At 35.1% G+C, this 14,605-nt stretch overlaps 1 protein-coding gene across 1 annotated transcript; it reads left to right on the top strand.

Moving 5' to 3' along the window:
• Positions 1-391: 391 nt before the first annotated feature.
• On the top strand, positions 392-14,355 carry LOC128178859 (uncharacterized). The gene is made up of 11 exons (XM_052846241.1): positions 392-477; positions 2,161-2,295; positions 2,499-3,697; positions 3,929-4,143; positions 5,998-6,107; positions 6,259-6,496; positions 8,337-8,485; positions 9,925-10,006; positions 10,413-10,514; positions 12,399-12,491; positions 12,617-14,355. Exons 2-11 carry the CDS (start codon positions 2,170-2,172, stop codon positions 13,021-13,023), a joined length of 2,721 nt encoding a protein of 906 aa, XP_052702201.1. The 5' UTR covers positions 392-477; positions 2,161-2,169; the 3' UTR covers positions 13,024-14,355.
• The last annotated feature ends 250 nt before the right edge of the window (positions 14,356-14,605 follow it).

The raw sequence follows: 14,605 nt of genomic DNA, 5'->3' as shown, positions 1-14,605 counted from the left end.
TGGAACCAAGCGTTATATTGTTCCTTAATTCATGAATTAACTGTGACTAGTTTGGATAATTTTGAGCCTCGTAAAATATCGAGTCATTTTTAAATAATACAACAAGTAATGACATAAGTAGCTCCTATTGTGCAAAAAATCATCGAAAAAAAAATGAACTTGTTACATGTCAAAGTTTTTCCTTGAGTCTTTAATTGATTTTATTTAAGTATGAGCATCAATTTTCTAATATGTCTCAAAACTTTAAAAAGAGCAAATTATTTTTCCCCGAATCTTGCAAGATTTTTTTTTTATTTGAATCAGGTGGTGTATTTAAAAGAAATACACAACGAGAATTCTTAGATCCACCGCGCAAATTCTTTTTGCTAATTTATGCGGAACCGGAAATTCCAATCACCCTTGCGCAAGGAAATCTGCGCGGCCATTCTAAGTACCATCGGAAATCAAAGACTGCAATAAAAAATTCAAAAACTGAAGGTAATTTCTTTAAAACACGACATGACGACAATGCTTTAAGAAGTATGCAATGTAAAATTTAGTGTGCGTGTAAAATTAGCATGATTTATAGGTGAATTGGTTATAAAACTTTGCAAAAACAGTTGATGTTTATTAGAGCGCTTGAAAACAAAACTGAGAAATGAAACGAATTGTGCGTGTGTCAGATGGGTTGAATATGATGATAAACATTTTTTGAAATTAAGTAAAGTGTGCTGATATCGTTAATTCTTCTTGTTGAAATAATCGTCATATAAGATGTGTTATTTGAATTTCAAAGTAGAAATACAGAGTTACCTTTCCCTTAATGGCGGGCTTCCCAAACCCGATTATAGAAAATGAAAAAATGAAGAACATTGACCAGTTGTTTTGTGATTTAATATATCAGTAAGAAACATAAAATCTACCTTCATACTTCACTTCATGTTTCACTTTTTAATTGCTTATCAACATTTATGTTTCTATGAACAAATTAAACCAATTCGAAGGCAGTGCATCTAATTTGGGAGTCACAAGGGTGTATCATGATCCATATAATATTTCATATCAAACAAGATTTCAATCAAGACTGAAAAATATACACATGTATTGGAACGTTGTCATATAAAATTATTGTAATGCTGCGGCCAAATTTAATGGGTTATTTTAATTGTAAATTTCAAAGTACTTTGAGACCTGTGAGGGGAGATAGAATTTAGAACAAATGAATTTTTTTTATTTAATGTTTTTTATTCCTTGACAGACTCAGTGGAAATTCAAACAAAATATAGATTCCATTCAAAATGCCCAAATATTTGACTACTTGTACTTTTTAGTTGCTAAATTTAAACCAAATGGAAACTTTTTAGGAATTATTTAATTATTTTTTTCATTACAATGATTTATAGACAGGGGTCTAGAATTAAGCTTTCTCGTTGCCAAAGGCAAGTGAAATAACACATTTGGAAAGCTAGTTTTCATAAATAAACTTGGGTGATCAGGAAAGTGCATTAAAATAAATCAATAACAATAAACATCCAACTAACAGAATCTGCACAAGTCTGATAAATTAATTGGTTTTTTTTAATCTCCAAGACTCATCACTGGTAGTGTAGTCTGTACAATATTACAACATGCAATCTAAAAAGATCTTAAAATTATGGCATGACTTTTAAAATAGATTTGATTTTTTTGTCTACATATGTGATTAAGTCAATAGATTTTTCAACAAAATAATGAATAAGTACAAATAGTGTGTGTGTTTAAATGGTATACACATTAAGAATTTACATTGAAAAAATAAATAACAAAAGAATGAGTTGTTGATGTTTTTTCTAGATTTTAATTTTTAAAAGTTCTGTTTCTTGTGTTACATGAAGATAAATTAGAACTAAAACCATCCATCCATTTAGGAATGATTTAAGAAATCAGTAAATTAATGACAGATTTTCTCTCTCCTTTTTTTGGCGGTATTTGTCCGAAGGAAGTTGTATTTATAAAAAGCAAAACAAAATAACCCTGTAGTAGATTCTATTTTCAAAATGGCATTTGTTGTAAACCAAAACGTTTGGGGTTTGTTAACTATAGATGAAACTTTTTACAGTCTAACTGTCATATATCATTTTGCTTTAAACATACATGTGTTCAAAACATTTTATAAAAGGGTAAATTTTTCTCTATTTTCAGGAAGCCATCATGTTTTACCATAAGGTTTACATGAACCAGATCCATTCCAGTTCTCTTCTATGTCAGCTGGCCTCCATGTGGAAGAACCAGGTTCTATGTGATGCAGTCATTAAAGCAGGAAACAGTCAAATTAAAGTTAGTATCTGTTGTATGGAACATAATGCCTCATACAAATTTGATGAGTATACCCTAGTTAGGGTGAGGAATATTTAAATGTAAAACTACCCCTGGTATTCAAATATACAACAGTTTTAAAGAAAAGTTTGGTCTTGTCTTATCTATTAAGAATAATGAAATTTTGTGATGCAATTTCAAATTTCATTGCTTTCAATTTACAGGCGCACAGGGTAGTCTTAGTTGCTGCATGCCCAATGCTACATTCCATGAAGAATGCCTCGGTGGGCTCCAATCTGGAAGTGAGGCTAGCAGCAGACATTAAAGCAGATGCCATCAACACTTTCCTTCAGTACTTATATGAGGGCTTCATGATGCTGACAGAAGAAAACACCAAAGATGTGGAAAAGATTGCAAGGGTCTTGCAGGTGGAAAGTGTTCTGAAGTGTTGTGCAGACTTCTACAAGTGTTTGCATGCAGGTGATAAATATGAATACAGTTTCCACGATAATGCAGAGTTCAAGCATGTCAGAGCATCAGATCTTCTCAAGGTTCATGAAAGAAACAAAAGAACCTCTGAGATACAACCCCCAAGTCCAGGAGTTAAACGGCAAAGAATTCAAAGCAGGGGTTCCTCAGACTCTTTCAATGATTTCGGAGCAAGTGACCCATGGGATAGAGTTCCTAGAGAAGGACTCATGGGAAGCTCCTCAGCAAGAAACACCCAACCAGGGGTCATTGAGATCATGGAAGATAGTGTGGAAATAGTGCACTCGGATAAACCAGAAGACTCCGGAGGGACGCGTCGGGACAATCCACAAGACAGAATGTCCATATCTGTGGCCAGTCAAATGAAAGCAAACAATGATGTTCAGATCATTAATGCTTCTAGTGGATCAGAGCCCCCACCTCGTATCACAGCAAGCAGTTCAGAATCATCTAGATTTTCTTCTCATCCTTCATTTTCACATTCTCAGGGATCATCAAGTTTGGGTTTTCGACATGATCCTAACTTCGCTAATCCAAATAGTGCATCAGGTAGCAGACTCCCTACATCTCCTTCAGCTCATTCTAGAATGCCATCTCCATCATCAGCTTACCATCTTCCTCAAAGAACCTCAGCACATTCACAACCAAAGCCATTCGCCGCAGGAAATGCTGCCCAGGCATCAAAGAGTTACAACATACCGTCACCAGGGGAACAGTCGCGCTCTTCCCAGGATCAGTCACGGGTAACGGCAGGAGCAAGCACCTTGTCGTTTTCCTCATCTTCCTCTTCATTGGTAGGTCCTCCATCTTCCTCTCCATCTACTTCTACACAAGCACCTCAACCAGTGGCTTTATGGAGGAGTACCAGTTCTGATGCAGTGGCTACAGGGTCTACAGCAGCCTCCCAGATGTCCGAGAAGCCATTGCTGCATAGGCATGTTTATCGGTTTTCTTTCATCAGTCCCAAAGAATCAAATATCTTTGTCATTTTTCATGATAAATAGACATTTCTTAAAGAAATTATTTTAACTGATTTGGGTAATATGTATTCTAAATCAGATTTGGATCATTTTCTTTGAAAATTCAAAAATAAAAATATATATATATATATTTATATGAATTTTTTTATATACATGTAATTAAGGAGAGTGATAATTCATTACAGGTCAGAAAGTACACCAGCCACTTCTGATGCAGATATTTCAATAGTTAAAGTGGAAAGTGAGGTGTCATTTGATGAACAATTCCATGGTGACGACCCTAATGTCACCTTTGAACCTGACGACCAATCAGGAGACTGGAACAGAGAAGACACATCTAATGAAGAAAGCAATGCAAGTGAAGACAAGATGCCCCAGTGGATGGCCGATACAATGAAAGGTAGATAAACTGCTATGTCTTCATTAATCTGTAAACTTATGGAAACAGGCAAAGCATAGGTTCAGGCAGTCACATCTGTTATGCACTATAAATATTCAAATCAAGGGTATTTCTGTTCTTTTTTTAAGAAAATTTCTGCTTGCCTAGTATCTCCTACTGGTCTTGAACATGAGGGATTAAATATTTAAAGTTGTCTGATGTCATTCATGCTGAATTCTTTGTCTAAATATTTGAAAATAGCTTATGAATGTGCAACATTTGCCAGCTTACCAGATGTAAAAAAAAAAAATCATTACAAACAGATTTACATGAAAGAAAATAGGTAAATAGACTAGACGAAAAAAATGTACTAAAAAGGGGCAAACAAGGCTTGTGACAGGAGATTTATCGATGAAGTATAAGTAGTTGATTATTTTTTACCATCGGTTTACTTAAAAAAAGTTATTTTAGGTATTTTGAAGCAAAAATATTAACTACATATGCATTCATCAGAAGTATCATTGAACACTTTAAAGATTTTTTTTTTACAAAAACATTAGCTGATGCCTGTGTCCATGGGTTTTAAATTAAGGTACAATGTCTTTATTTGATAAGATAACATCTTTTTTTAATGACTTGATGCATGAATTTTAACTGAAGACCACAGTCATGTGACTTTTTGAACACATCAACAAAGAACAGCAGATTTCAAAATACTAGCGGACTTTGTACCTTAACGCTGTGAATATTAACAAGTTGCACATATCGTTACCTTAGCAACTAGCCTTAGTTGATACTTGGATGTATTAATCCTTGTCAGAGAAAACTATCTTTTTCTCAAATGTATGATTTTTCTTCTTTAAGAAGTATTTGTCACTATCAATCATGATGCAAAACAAGGTAAAATGATTCAAAAGTTATCATTGAGATAGTTGAGCTATTTAAGTACATGTCTCTTTAATGTTTTGCTTGCAAAATCTGTGTTTGTAATTTGCATTGGATATGACACATTTCATCATTAGAAAGAAAAATTGTGATACCAGTACTTTGACAAGTAAAGAATTGCTAATATGCAATTTTTTTATGAAATAACATCGAGTGTGTATGGTTGCTAAATGTGTGATTTAGCAAAATTTTGCACAAGCTGTAGCAATGTATTGTTTGTGGATCACTTGTGATATTGTAATCAAGAGATATTCTGCTTGAATGTCATCATTGCAGTCTGAAAAGAATTTCAAATCATTTTCAAAGAAAAACCCTGAAAAATATTCATTCCATATCCATAACTAGTACTGTTGAACAAGTAACAAGGGCATCTTTATGAATAAATAGAGTGTGTAACAGTATCATGATGCCAAAGCTTCGCTGAACAGAAGATATTTACTTACACCATGAAGTTCAAGAGCATGAATTAAGTTGTTACCTAGTTTATTTATGCCTGCCAAAAGTAATGAGATAAAGACCTGTGGCTCCTCATGTTTAACATTGCGCACTTTTAACAAACTGCTACTAGAGGATTGTGGGATATAAACATACAAGGAATGGGTACATGTGCGACATTCTATACTGTCACTGTGAAACAATTCTGTTTTGACAAGAAGAGGAAGATCAGGGAATTTACCCAGCAGCAAATTGTTTCAAGGTAATAACCTATTTTTATTCTAGTTTCCAGTAACGTTGGATGTCGCTCATGGACTGATTCTTGTGTTCAAATTACAAAAAAATAATTTATGTAAGAGCGACTAATCTAAACTGTTAAAAAAAATTGATATTTTTATTTGAACTAAAAAAGTAAAATTGAGATATATTCAATTATTTCTGATATAGAATTTTTGTCTTTTGAATAGCGTTTAAAGATAATTTAACATTTTACAGATATTGCAGCAGGACAAGGGACTACACAAGAGTATCGGGGTCTACCTAATCTCCCTGCAACATATAGAAGCAACTTGGGAAGGTCTCCATCATTAGATCCAGTTAACTATGTAAGCATTAGTGTCATATAAAATTTATTTCAACTTTATTCAAAGCAATAGCCAACAGTTGCATTTGCAAAAGTTTTCTAAATTAATTAAGATAAAAGCTTAAGGGACTTGGATTGCCAGTAATAAGAGTGTTTACATTTTTTTTGAACAGATATTTATTGAACTTGGACAGCCATTACCAGAAGGCTATGTACGATTAGATGAGGAGGAGAAAGTGTGTGTTCCGTCTGTGTGGCTGAATCGGACATTAAGTCAGTGTGTGGGCAAGCCAGCCTTCTTTACACTGAAAAAACTAGTCAATGGTTTTGTAAATCCATGGGAGTGTAAATATGGGGGAACCTCAGCCTACAAGAACACACCGCTGGAGCCGGTGTTCAATGCCTTGTTGTGTAAGTGATATAGATATAACTTTAATGGCCATATAGTTTTGTACAGTTATTAAACCTCTATAGTGTAAGCCATCAATAGAAACCCATGACCAATCTTACACATTCTAGATGAGTACTGACTGTGAGTAAACTCCATAAACTTTTCTCATTCTCAAGAACATTTATGGTCAATCCACCAATAAATTATGAAATAAGAACTTTTTAGAAAACATGGTAAAATATCATGCTGTTACAGTTGAATGCATTTGATGTGTGAAGTTTCGTTTCGGAAATATGAAAGAGCCAATCAGAGAGGAGTATGAATTATGAGAATGAGAAAAGTTCAGTGAGTGTGTCCATAGTTAGTACCAGCCATGTGTTACCAACAATGTGTGAAACTGACAGTGCTCTCACTTAATTTGGAAAAACAAACATAAGTTACCTGTTCACTTTTAAAAAATGGGGATTTTTTTTTTGGGGGGGGGGGGGTGTCAGTTTCATTGTTGTGGTTATAAATTTCAAACTCATGAATAACTTGCTCATCAAATACCAAACGAATAGTATGAGTAATTCAATTAATAGATCCACAAGATCATGCTCTTTTAACAGTTATATTCGAGGATAAAATCCCTGTAAATATTGACCCGTTTACCATGCAAAAATAAATGACTAGTAAATATTATCCATGTACATGCATATTCCAAAAAATGTATGATTTTTTCTAAAAAAAAAAAAAAAATACCGTAACTGATATTCTCAAGATGTAGAAAAGCATTGTCTGAGCCAAGGACCTAAACAGAGTGTTTACTATTGTAGCCTTTGGTGAGAAACGGTTAGGCTTGAAGAGTTCTCAGGGCAGGCGGGCCCTCAATGAAAAACTCTATGCTGGAAGAAAAGTTGCAGGAATTCAGAAATCTGTAACTTGAGGTAAAATGCAATTTATAACTACCCTATTTTACCATTTATTTTTAGTATTTGGTTCCAAACAATTGAAGTTAAGCTGGTCTGGTGCAAAGCAAGCAATCAATGAAAAACTAGCTCATGGTAGGAAAATGCACAAAGCCCATAGCGCATCTTGATTGAAAGCCAAGGTAAAACATATCTCATTACAGATGAAATAAAACAGAGGAAGTCAAAAAATAGAGATGCAAAAAGAAATTCACATAAGCTTTTAGTAAGATATGAAAAACAGAAAAATTCTACCTAATTCTTGGTGTTCAATTCTACAATTTTTCAAAACATCAAAATTATCATACATTTACTTGGAAATGCATTTGGTTGAAAAAGATGCATTTTAATCAGTCTCTTTAAAATTCTTCTTTTCTTTCTTGTAGCGTATGGAATGCGGAATTTGAATTTGACAGCACAAATGGCCACTAGAGCATTGAATGAGAAATTAGCCACAGGAAGAAAGAAAGCTTTAAAGATGGTTCAAAATATTTATCACCCCACCTAACAATGGAATTCCATTTGTTTATATTCTCATGTCAATGTAATATGTTTCATGTGATTGTACAGAGTAATAAACAATGATGCCATACATTTCTTCAGACTTTCCAACTTGTGTGTGATTTTTTTTAAAGTGTGGAGATTTAACTGATAGATTTTATCACCAATGAAAAACACACTTTAAAAGGGTCAGTCATGTGGTGGATAAGACAATCCAGATATAAAACTAAGAAATGATTTCAAAAGCTAGATAAGGAAACAGAAATAATGAGTGACCAAAGATAGACATTTGATGATATTAATGTTAGCCAAAAACTTATAAAAGAAAACAACAAACAAACAAAAGAACAACAGTAGTAGGTCACTGCGGAGTGATGTCAGAGTTGTATATCTGGGTTTTCTTGTCTTTCAGGCTGGATGCGACAACAACCAGCCCAGTCCCTTGCAGCCTTTGAAAAGTCCCTTCTGACCTCCTACCCTACCAATCAATATGACACTATGAACGCAGTGGCTAAGTGCCGTGACCCCTTGACCGGCCAGTATCACGTGGCCATCTCCGAGGTAGACGGTAAACTCAAGCCCTGTGTCTTGTGTACCAGTCAGAAAGTCAAAACACACTCCGGCTGGTACTGCTACACCCGAAAACGATGCTCTGCGTGTAAGGTACCCCTTTGCTGCAACGACAGACATTGCTTTAATAGGTATCACAATGCCCTGTTTTCTAAGGCTACCCAAGGACAGACTTCAACATAATAGCGTTGACGACTGTTCAGTGTTGAATTGTGTGATTTCGAGTGGGAATGAGTTCTGGTTTTCAATGGAAAAAAAAAACATTTTCGATGTGATACTTTTTGATGACAGAACTCCTAATTGTACATTGAACATTCCATTTGTATAAACAAGTAGCAATTTGCTGCTGGATTTATTTTTATTTACTTGCATTAATTTTGTATTATTTTGAAGAAGATAGCGATTTCAAGATTTAAAAAAAAACCACTGGGATAATTTTGGAGATAAATTTAACGTTAAAAGTAACTTCTGATCCAAGATGTACAGAAGAGAGTTTTATATCGATTTTAGCAAATAGTTTGTGGCTTTTAAAAATTTAGATTAAAATTCCTCATATGGAAATGCCTTGGTCAGCTGTTTTATGTACAGTGTAGGGATTACGTATAGTTACCACATTTTAACCGGTGTCTCTTGATTTTGTTGATGAATACTTAGTATACCGATGAATTGATACAATGTTTTAGTGTTCCTGGTACTTCCTACGATTCTTTGTCATATGTCCTTACCTTGCAATAGTTTCCTGTGATTTCTGCATGTTTTGTTCCACTTGGTTATTTTTATTAACGAATAAAAAAATTAATAAAAAAAACTCTCGTACACAGATAGCTAAATTTGGATATTTTGTCTTTCAGAAACGTTAGAACATGGTCGAACAATGCAAAACTTTCTTCCCCCTGCGAGAGTGTACCATGAGAATTACAATCATACCCACATATTGGTCCCCACAGAGGGATGTAAACTGCAGGCTTGTGTAATCTGTGCATTGAATGACGTAAAGACAAAGTCAGGGTTACGCGTGTATACCAGACAAAAGTGTAGTATATGTGACGTGCCGCTCTGTAAGAGTAAGAGGGACTGTTATAGAGTGTTCCACGAACATTACGCTAAGAGAAGACAATCCTTGGACCAGGCACCCGTGTTTGACACAGATATTTTCAAGTAGTTGTTAGTGGTGTTTCTGTGTGAAGTCTGGGTTGGTTACTCATAGTTTGCGGTGTATTGTCTTCTTAATGAAGTTTTAATCTATAGTCATTAGTTCGGTTTTGTGAAGTTTATACTAGTATCCGAATGCAAAATACGCGTACATGAAAACTCCCACTTGTCCATTGCGCGCCAGAGAGTGTATTGACGTTTAATACTTTGAATAACTTTTTAAACAGGGTAGATCTGTATATCCGACGTTCACTTTTGAAACAATTTTCTGCTTTTAGGGCCCCGGGTTCGAGATAAAATGCTGCCCCCACAATATGCAGATCATAAGTGCGTTTCTGTGGAAGGTCGGAAGCAGAATAGGTGCGCTCTTTGCCAACATCAGAACGTTAAAACGAAGTCGGGCTGGGACGTGATAACGCGACTACAGTGTAAACAGTGTGACATAAACCTCTGTAAAGAATGCTTTGTGGTATACCATATTCTTCTCTCAGAAGGAAGAGCTCCGGCACTCCGGAAGAAACATTTCTCGTACTTTCAGTTTCCCAAGTGATTTGCTTCGGTTTGATTCCCTTTTACCGATCTTTGTAAACTATCGATTAGACCAGCGACAAATAATTAGTTTGGTGTAGATAACTGAAGTGTAGTAATACGATACAATAAGGGGACATGACACTAGAAATCCAAGTTTTTTATTCGTGTGAATGAGGATTATAAATATACCAGAAGTGCTGCAAGTATCATTTATCCAAAGCTTTTCTGTTTACAGGGCGTGAACAGAAAATCTCTGGGTTGGCAAAGAACGATAGCGATGAAAACCTCCACAGAATTGTACCAACGGAAGGCAAAAAGCAAAAGCGGTGTTTGCTTTGTCAGTTAAGGAGAGTGCGCACGCGCAGTGGTTGGGAAGTTTTAACACAGAACCGATGTTCTCGCTGTCTTGTTCCACTGTGTACTGGAGTGCGCAATTGTTTTGCGTTATATCACTCTTTCTCACACGGGAATTTATCTGTTGATGCCCAAAAGTAACGGACATGCTAGTTAGTGTTGTGTGTTTCTTTTTATTTGTGTTTTTTAACCTGAAAATCGTGTCATGCTGATGTTTTATTTAAATGTACATGTAACTTGTTTGCGCACAATAAAATGTTATCCGGAAAGTCGTGGTTCTTATTTATACCGATGCAAATCTGTTTTCCGTTTAAATGAAATAACGCAATCACTTTATGTAAGGACAGTGTTCATAGCAATGAGTTAGTTTTATAGCAACATTCACCTGTAGAACGGTATGTAAACGTACAGTTTGAGGAGCCTACGGCAAGATTATTTCTCCTTTCAGAGGCACTGGCCAATGCTAAACAGAAAGCGAGGCACTCGACCTGTGGTCAAAGAACAGAGACCGCGCCCACATCATCAACGCCTAAAGGTCAAATAATCGAACAAGAGCTAATCTCTATAGCCGAGGCGGCTTTGCACTTCCCTCAGAACAACCCAGAATTAAAACAGAAACGGTGCGCCCTTTGCCGGCACCAGAATATTACAACCAAAAGGGGATGGGTGGTTCTGACCAATTTTTGCTGTGCCCGGTGTTTGGTTCCTCTGTGTACCGGGGAGAGGAACTGTTTTAAGATTTACCACAGGTTGTTGTTTTCTGGCCAGATTAAGGCGTTGCCAACTGGTCGTGTGAGTATGTTAGGCTCTCAGAAGATGTTTCAAAAGTATACCAAAAACCCGCCTTCTTAAGTGACCATGAGGTCGTTACGCAATCTGAATTATGCAGCCGCACCAGTGTGTAGATAAAATTGTCGTTATACCGAATACCATTATACGTATGACTTGAGACTTTGAATTTATGAAATGACTAAGAAAAAAGACTACTTGTATCCTTTAATGTACATGTTGTAAAACGTACATGTTGTAAAACAGCTAATGTACCTATTTTTATGAATTTAATACTAATAGACCTGTATCTGTATACACAGAGATATTTATATCTATACAGGAGATACGTATATTTTTAGTGGCGATTTACTGTCCTTTGTAGTGGTACCTTTTACACCCACCCTTCCTCCTTCCCTTCATGACATTCCCACACGTGTACATTTCATTACCGCCTTTTGTCATGCGCTGTTAAGCGACATATTTCTGTCGCCATTCTCATTGAATACGGAGTTGTGTCGCTTTTTTCCATGTTTACGGAGTTGTGGCACTTTTATGTGATTATGGATGGGTGTCGCGATTTTCTTTTTTCGGAAACATCACTGTTCAATTCTTTGCAATTTATTTTTTTTTACAAACAGTTAGCAAATACTTCATACTCCCATATAACTAGAGGTTTGTTAGAATAATTTCATCATATACAATGTTCTATAGTTAATTGATGTATGTTATTCATTGTTATTAATATTCACTTTTTAACTAAGAAAATCCAACATTTTTCTATACATGTTTTTGCATTTTTTTTTATTATGCTTTCTTTGAATAAGTGAACAGTTTTATTTTTTTTTTTAAACTTGTTGTGGTAATATTTGTTGTATACAAGCTTGTACCTTAGTATATTGAATAAAGTTTTGGCAAAGTTACTTATGTGTCAGTTTTGCATGTGCAGTTCTGCAGAGAATTGTCACGGGTGTAGGCTATTGTGATCAGAGCATGACTGACCCTGTTCATCCTTACTGACCACTGTAAATATATCACGGCAATGTATCTCACAAAACGTCGGGTGCCTGGTCATTCAGTGAAGATTTTATACTTTCAGCAAACACGACAGATGACCGACCTTCGCCCTCAGGAGACCCGTCGGGTGGCAGAAGTAAACTTTCCGAGTACATCGATAAATTACACGAACTCCGTAAGTAAACATATATTTTAGGAATATTTGATAAAGCAAACGTTGTACCTAGTATCATACTTATTTATGTTTCGTACATATTCATGTCTATTAAAAATATTCACTTAGTGTTTTTGTTGGTACAGAAACAAAGGCAATGTACTTTGACATGATGCGCAACAGACCTAAAGTATCGGCTTCTTCTGACCCTGTGGAGGACATAGAGAGTGCAGACTCGTCCTCAGAGGTCCTCAAAGGACTGGACCTGACCATAAGGTCCTCCCAACAGAAACACGTGCCGATCTACAACAAAGACCGGAAGTACACCCCGTGTCTCTACTGCGGGAGGCTGAAGAACCGAACCCGGTCCGGATGGCGGGTGAACACGTTTTACCGATGTCTTCAGTGTGACGTTCCCCTGTGTGTAAATGACCGAAACTGCTTTGTGCTTTATCATAAATACTTTCTGGGTATGACGAATGTTGAAAATCCAGGACGACGTAGATCACGTGACACAGGTCAAGTGGAAGTGAAAAAGGAAACCAATGGTTAATTTGTTGTATATGCTGTAAACATTTTTAAACTTTCTATTTTACTCATTCTGCTGTTTAGACCCGGTTTGATTGATTATCCTATGGGAAATGTTGGCTACCCGAACGGCAAATTTTTGTATGTTGATAAGTTTGGTGCATCATATATCACTGATTCATTTACATTCATATGTTTATCTACTGCAGGATTTATGCATTTTTAGAATCCCGTCTGTAAACTTACCTTTCTAGAAGAATTCTCACGTGTTTGTTGCCTATGTAGGATGATAGAAATATACTGCTTTGTCTTTTGTTAAAATCATGAATATATTCCGGTCACCTCTTATTTTTTGATTTTTACATCACGTATTTGTGGAATCTTTACCCGAGTGTGTAGATATATAAGGATTCTAGATATTGTTTATACTTTGGATTATTTATACTTTTTAGCAGTTATTCACAGATTTTTATTACAAAGGAAATGTTAACCTCATCATGTTGCCCTCGCTTTTTATGGACTAATGCTACCGATAATTTTCATTTTTGTATTAGTCGTTATTTTATAATGTTGATGTATAACTTTCGTTGGACCTCAGACGCACAATATTATATTATTTACGATTAAAAGAAACAGAATGGCAGTATTAAAGATATTAAGTCTATTAGACTTGTATAATCTTAATTTCGAAACCGGTGACATGCTCTTGAACCTGTCCCATATGACGTCATTAAATTGCTTTTTAGAGTGTTCGAGGCGTCGTTAGATTATTTCAGGAATTTGTTGTTTTCAGGGAGTGTTTTTGTTGACTTTAAGAATTGATAGAATTGTTATGTGAATGTAAATTTCAACACCATTTTTTGTTATTATAAATATTTCGCATTTGATGCTATTTTATTTAATGATTTTTGGAATACAAAGTTACACCAGCACCATTTTATATTCTTAATTGAATACTTGTTAAAATAAGGTACATGTGTTTTTATTGTAATATGGAATACTGATATGAACTGTATATTCTTGAGCCTCATGTGTTACTGAAATAACCAAACATTTTCTTGTTACAAGTTCCCTCAGCAAATTGTTTTTAATTCTTTTTGGTCGGTTTTCAGCCATGAATTATGCATTACGTATAAGTGTTTCATATCAGTTAATACAATACCCTCAGGTCAAAAGCACTGAAGAACCTCAATAAGGCATTTTATTCTACAGGTCAGCAATTTTGTATGTTATGTTTTTGCCAAACATTATATGGATTGTTAAATTTTTGCATATTTTTATACTTTGTTGTATACAACATATCTAGATTTGTTTTCTTTTCATATTATATCGGACAATAAAGATCTTATAGAGTGAATTTTTTGTCAATGTGATTTATTTCTGAACTTATTTTAATTGCTGTTTTTAAACGTGATGGTTTGATGTATATGCACTTCTAAAAAGATACAAAATGATATTTGAAGCACTTTAAAAAATCTTCCTGTAAAGAGTTAATGTCGGCTTGTACTGAGTTTCGTGTGCATGCTACACCCTACGAGTTATAGATTTGTTGAAACACAATATACAATGTGTATATACAATAGAAAATACATTGGCAAGAACCATAT

Source organism: Crassostrea angulata, chromosome 1 (genome assembly GCF_025612915.1).
Source record: "Crassostrea angulata isolate pt1a10 chromosome 1, ASM2561291v2, whole genome shotgun sequence".
In the NCBI taxonomy this organism is placed as follows: domain Eukaryota; kingdom Metazoa; phylum Mollusca; class Bivalvia; order Ostreida; family Ostreidae; genus Magallana; species Magallana angulata.
Note: the sequence above shows the minus strand (reverse complement) of the source record. Positions and strands in the feature narration are given on the sequence as shown.